The 5775-nt window shown below is 50.9% G+C and overlaps 1 protein-coding gene across 1 annotated transcript; it reads right to left on the bottom strand.

Moving 5' to 3' along the window:
* Positions 1 to 1963: 1963 nt before the first annotated feature.
* LOC116863025 (acetyl-CoA acetyltransferase, cytosolic-like) lies at positions 1964 to 5775 on the bottom strand. The gene is made up of 4 exons (XM_032850503.1): positions 5692 to 5775; positions 5033 to 5167; positions 3215 to 3396; positions 1964 to 2335 (listed from the first exon to the last, which is right to left on the bottom strand). The coding sequence occupies exons 1-4, from the start codon at positions 5744 to 5746 to the stop codon at positions 1964 to 1966; spliced, it is 744 nt and encodes a 247-aa protein (XP_032706394.1). The 5' UTR covers positions 5747 to 5775.

Below are 5775 nucleotides of genomic sequence, written 5' to 3'. Positions count from 1 at the left end.
CCACCTTGGGCTCCATGCTGGGTGTGGAGCCTATTAGAAAAAAAAAAAGAAGAAGAAGAAGAAGATGATGACGACGAAGAAGAAGACGAAGAAGAAGAAGACAACGACTACGAAGAAGAAGAAGAAGAAGACGAAGAAGACGAAGAAGAAGAAGACGAAGAAGAAGACGAAGAAGAAGAAGAAGAAGAAGAAGAATCTGTCTTACGACTGACTGCATTTGAGGTAGAGGCGGGGCTGGCATGGGTAAAACCCCCATTCTCACTCAGGGGAGCTCTAGAGTGGTCCCCTGGGGAGAGGACCCCAGAAGAACAGCAAGAAATTGCCCTGGGTAGGGGAAAGCGAGGTGCTCTGTTAACCCACCCCTTCCTCATCACAGGATCCTGTGGGGCAGAAAGAGGGAACCTGAGGTCACAATGCCCCATTAGGAATCTTCCAACATCCCTCTCAACTATTTCAGATCCTGCCCAAACCTGGGGTCTATTATGTCCCGTGGGCCAAGATCCAGACATGGGCACACTGAGAACATTCGTCAGACTGTGGCCCTGACATGACTCAATCCCAAGTGATTCTGAGGGCTCAGCACGGACCCGAAGCACAAGATCCTGGTCTGCACCAAGTTGGCGGAGCCGTTCGAGGTGGACTCCCTGTACCTTGTCCTTGGGGAGCTAGAACACCTGAAGTGGAGGAACAACATAACACGCTCCTCCATATAAATCTAGAAGGGAGGGTTTCCCAAGGCTGATAGGAGGAATGAGCAGACAGGCATCAGACGGGGGCTCCATGGGAAGGCCTGGGTACCGGTTTGTGTGGAAGGAATGCATCTACCCCTGTTAGAACAAGCGCCCCAGGAGCAGAGGAGGTACCAGCAAGAGACGGGGGAGGAGCCAGTGAAACCGTCCCCTGCAACCTGCCCCTGAGGCCAAGCCACTGGCGATGCCTACACCACTGTGGAGAACATACTGGATCTTCCCAGGAGTGACAGCCTTTGTCTAAAGCCAGAGAGAATGGGGGTGGGGGGGGGTTGTTAATTTGGATTGTTCCAGACACCCCCCACCAGGCGCCTGCAGGAGTCCAAGCTGCGGGGTGCTGCGGGCTGAGCCTTGAGTGGGAATATGGAGGGTTCTGGAAGGTCCTCGTGAATAAGGGCCCCAGCAGGGTTTTAAAAAAAAGGAATCTCAGTCTCACGTGATTGTTGGTGGTCGACATTTGAAAGCAGTAGCTTGAAAGATTTTGGCCAGTTGTATATTCGTCTGTATTAGGGAGTCTAGTCTTTACTAATTACTACATCATGGCAGCCTGAGGCCTTTTTTTTTTTTTAAGCAACAGAAACTTATTTTCTCATATTGTGGAGAATAGAAGTCCCCGGTGAGCAGGTCTGTTTCCTCCTGAGGCCTCACTCCTCCCGGCTGCCTCATCACCGTGTCCGCACATAGTCTTTCTCCCAAGCTCACATCTCTTGTATTCTGTCCTCTTCTTACAAGGCTGCCAGTTAGACGGCATTAGAGGCCACGGTAAAGGCCTCACTTTAACTTAATTACTCCTTAAAAGGCCCTAACTCCAAATTCAGTCATGTTCTGAGGTCTTGGGGTTTGGGCTTCAACACAGGACTTTCCAAAGGTCATAATTCAGCCCGTAACACCTCAGAAAGGGCTCGGGAGCTGGATTTTCATTGACAGCCTCAGGTGACATCGAGACTGTTGGCTGTCGTATCCCACTTTGAGAACCTCTGGCCTGGACTCGACAACCAGGAACACCCCGGCACGGCACCCACAGAGGCTGCTGGCGTGTGGCAACACTCTCCTGCCACCCCTGCTGCCACTCTCGCTCACAGTGGCCAAGACGCCCATTTTTCTCACTGCTCCCCAAGGCTTCATGCCGCCCTGCCTCAGCCTGACACACACTGTTCCCTCTCCTTTGATTCTTGCTCTTTCCCCCACTTACTCACTGGACTTTCACCTGATTTCTACTGCTCCTGGACCCAGAGCCATTGCCACATACATTTAAGCAAGGGCATGTAACATCTCAGGGCTTGTTTCTTCAAGTCTAAAATGAAGTGTCCCTTCTGTGCTTGAGTTTTACATTCCATATGAGAGAAAGACAGAATGATCAGGACACAATCTCTGCCCTTCAGGAAGAGAACACCTGCAAAGCCAGTGGTTATAGGACCTTCTGGAAACCTGTCCGCACTCAGTGTGTTTTTGGCCGTGGGTGCCTTACCTGTCATGCCCATGTGATAGTTGTGGAATGCATCGGTAAGCCCATCAGAGAGGATGCTGTCTGTCAGTGGCATTTCCCCCATCTTGACTCCTGCCCTCAAATGAATCAAGTGAGGAGCCTGGAAACAAGAAATACAAATGGATTTGGGATTGTCTGTCACTAGCTCTGTCCTTGTGATCCCACTAAAAACTACCCAGTGGCTACTCAGTCTTTACCTAGATCCCCCTTGTGACCCTTCTCCCCAGTTCTGGCCCATCCTCTGCCCCACCCAGGTCTGGGGCCTGGGGACCCCTGGAATCAACAGACTACTCTATCATTTCTACCCCTGAAAAGCTGTTACTCTCCTACCCTATTTCCATTTATCACCAAATCTCTCCATTCTGATTTCCTTAAGAACCTCATTTATTCTTTCCAAAGAGGCAACTAGTTATCTGTTAAATGAGGAGCTCATCTAAAGGCATAACTGACGCTAACAGTGTGTAACTTCCTCTGATAAAAGACATAATGCCTATAGTGAGAATCATCAGGTGGCCTAACTAACTAATGGAAAGGGATTTCTAGGTGGGGATCTTTTTAACTCCTACCGATTCAATAGCAGCTGTAATAGAAAGGAAACACTTGGAGTCAGAAGATCTGTATTCGAATTCTGGCTCTGGGCCTCAGTTTCCTGATCTGTAAACTGGGAATGATACCTCCTACCCTCTAAGAGCTGTTGTGACTATGTGACTATATAACCACGGATGTGTCAGACCCCTGCTCAGTGGGGGGCCTGCTTCTCCCTCTCCTTTTGCTCCCCCTGCCTCCAACCCAGCTTATGCTCTTGCTCTCTCAAATAAGTAAATAAAATCTTTAAAAATATAAAAATAAAACCATCAAGATAGAGATCAAGGTTGAATCCGTTTTTTGTGTGTTTACTGTTTGGTTTCAGCTCTGCTATGGCACGGAGGTGAGTCTATTGGCAAGAGGTCAGTGACAGCCATCTCTCCAGAGGCCTTACCTTGCTCATACTTTCCATGCCTCCTGCAACCACAATGCTGGAGTCTCCTATCCCTATGGACTGTGCTGCAAGGCACACGGCTTTTAGGCCTGACCCACAGACCATTTGGCAGCTCCATGCTGGAACAGAGTAAGGGATTCCTGCACCCATACTGGCTTGTCGAACAGGATTCTGCCCACAACCTGGCGGAGGGAACACAGAGACAGCTCAGCAATCAAACAGAAGGGGAAAATGTTTAGATGAAAGTGCACAGTATTAGATTAGCAACTGGGCTCCTATCACTTCCCAGCCAAGCTGAACCAAGCCACACTCCCAACCAGACAGAAAAAGGCCCGTGTCCGTTCTATACCTGCCAGTCTAGCCCCTGAATACGGATTAGTCTGTGCTTATGGATATAAGCTTTCTTTTCCACAAGGAAGTTATTAATATCATAAGAAGGAGGAAATGTTCCTTCAGTGATCTTTCAACTAGATTGTGAAGGGTACCTAGGCTTAGGGAGTAGGACAGATGAGGATTCAAATACTAGCTGCACTTCAAACTGTGCCCCTCAAAAGCTCACTTACTCATTTGCAAAACGGAGATAATACGATTCAACGCACTTACTGACGGGACTCAGTAAAGCAGTGAAAGCACTAAGCCCAGTGCTTTAAAGGCCCAGCATTCAGCAGGCCCTCAATGAACATAGCTATTATTTGTTTTATAATTATGTGGAGATACTAGAGAGCACAGATGTGGAAGAGATAATGGTCCATCCGTCATGATGGACCCTATGGCATCTGAGTAAGTCTAAATCATGGGTCTGAGAAGGAAGGAGGATGTGCGCTGAAGACAGCCAGTCTGAGAATATTACATATTTTAAAGCCCTTGAAAGTCATGAGAAAGTGGTAGGCTCCAACTTTATGGCCCCTCAAGACAGTATGAGAAAGGAGAATCAGGAATTAGAACTACAAAACTATAAAATGAATATATGCAAAAAAGGGCCAGGTCTCAGACAGGGTAAGGACAAAAGTTGGTCGTAAGTGAGCATTTCCAATTACCACGAGGATCAGAATTTATGTGGCTGCCTGAGCATGAACCTAGTTCTTAATAACTGTCTAAGAACTGTCAGTGGTCAAGGATCTAGAAACTCAGTGGGAAGTGAGACTGGAGCACTCTGGTGACTCACCTGCCCCCATCCAGGGATTTTATCCCCTGTGAGGAGCTGGAAGTGAGCCTTACCAGGCCTAAGGGCCCGAACCTTACCTGTGTTGTTGGAGCCCTATTCCCAGCACCTGGCACAGTGCAGGGCACAAAGGAGGAATTCATCCACTTTTGTTCAATGTGTGACACTTTAGGCGCACATAGAGGGCTGTGTACACTCTCCAATGGGCCTGGTTCTAAAGAATGAAAAGGCAGGGGCGCCTGGGTGGCTCAGTGGGTTAAAGCCTCTGCCTTCAGCTCAGGTCATGATCCTCGGGCTCTCTGCTCCGCGGGGAGCCTTCTTCCCTCTCTCTCTCCCTACCTGCCTCTCTGCCTACTTGTGATCTGTTTGTCAAATAAATAAACTCTTAAAAAAAGAAAAAAAAAAGGAAGAATGAAAAGACAGTGGAGGGCGGTGGTCTAGCCTGGGCTCATCAGGAAACGCCTAGGAAAGTCGCGGGGTATCAAGCTGGACAGAAGCTATCGACAGGGGCATGGCAGGGGAGCGACAGGAAGAATTCCAACAGAGGTAACTCCAGGAGCAGATCTCCGGAGTTGAACACTTGAGTTTCGGGAGCAGGAGGTGTGAGCGGGGTGTTGGCGGGCTGCTTCCAATGAACCTGACCTCCGAGGAGTTACCTGCTGCCAAAACGTGTCCGAATATGACCTCTGACACCTCTTCGGGAGCCACAGCGGCCCTCTTCAGGACTTCTTTGATGACAGCTGAGCCCAGGTCACGGACAGGGACAGCGGCTAAAGCACCATTGAAGGAACCTAGGGCAGAAAGGAAGGCGGGCGCGACAAGGGCGCCCAGGCGGCTCTTCTGGGTACGGACCCGCGGGAAACCCTCGCATCCATCTCCTAAGCGCCAGCAGACGGGGTCGGCCCACACTTCCCTAACAAAAGGGCTCGACAGTCCCGCGCGCCCAAGTCTTTGAAATCTCTGCCGCACTAAGCACCGGGAGGCAATTCTCAGGAATCCTCCATTCAGCTGCGCGGCCCCGCTCGGACCACCAGCGACCCCACCCTTGCGGCCACAGGGCTGACCTGGTTCCTCCAGGAGGGGCCAACCAGAGGACTCGAAAGAGAGCACCTCCCTTCGCCAGCCAATGGGAGAGCAAGGCGGCACGGTGGTTCTACCCGCAGACCCAATCAGAGCACGCGAGGCGGAGTGGGCTCCGCGGGCTACGACGGGGTGGGACCGTCGGCCGGCCGGCCCGAGAAGGCGTGGAGTGCCGGTTCCGGGAGGTCCCAGAGGTTCCGGGGTCCTCGCGGCTGAGCCAACGCCGGCCACTTACCTATGGCGGTCCGCGCCGCCGAGACGATGACCACGGGATCAGAGCTTGCACTCATCCTGCCGCACGATCAGTCCTCGAGCTGCT

This window comes from Lontra canadensis, unplaced genomic scaffold, assembly GCF_010015895.1.
Source record: "Lontra canadensis isolate GAN:19392208 unplaced genomic scaffold, GSC_riverotter_1.0 scaffold467, whole genome shotgun sequence".
NCBI lineage: Eukaryota > Metazoa > Chordata > Mammalia > Carnivora > Mustelidae > Lontra > Lontra canadensis.
Note: the sequence above shows the minus strand (reverse complement) of the source record. Positions and strands in the feature narration are given on the sequence as shown.

Coding starts and splice junctions, on each gene's coding strand:
- LOC116863025 (XM_032850503.1), bottom strand. CDS start 5,746: ATGAGTGCAAGCTCTGATCCCGTGGTCATCGTCTCGGCGGCGCGGACC. Junction 5,168..5,691: donor GGCGGCGCGGACCGCCATAG/GTAAGTGGCCGG, acceptor TTTCTGCCCTAG/GTTCCTTCAATGGTGCTTTA. Junction 3,397..5,032: donor CGGACACGTTTTGGCAGCAG/GTAACTCCTCGG, acceptor TCCCTCCGCCAG/GTTGTGGGCAGAATCCTGTT.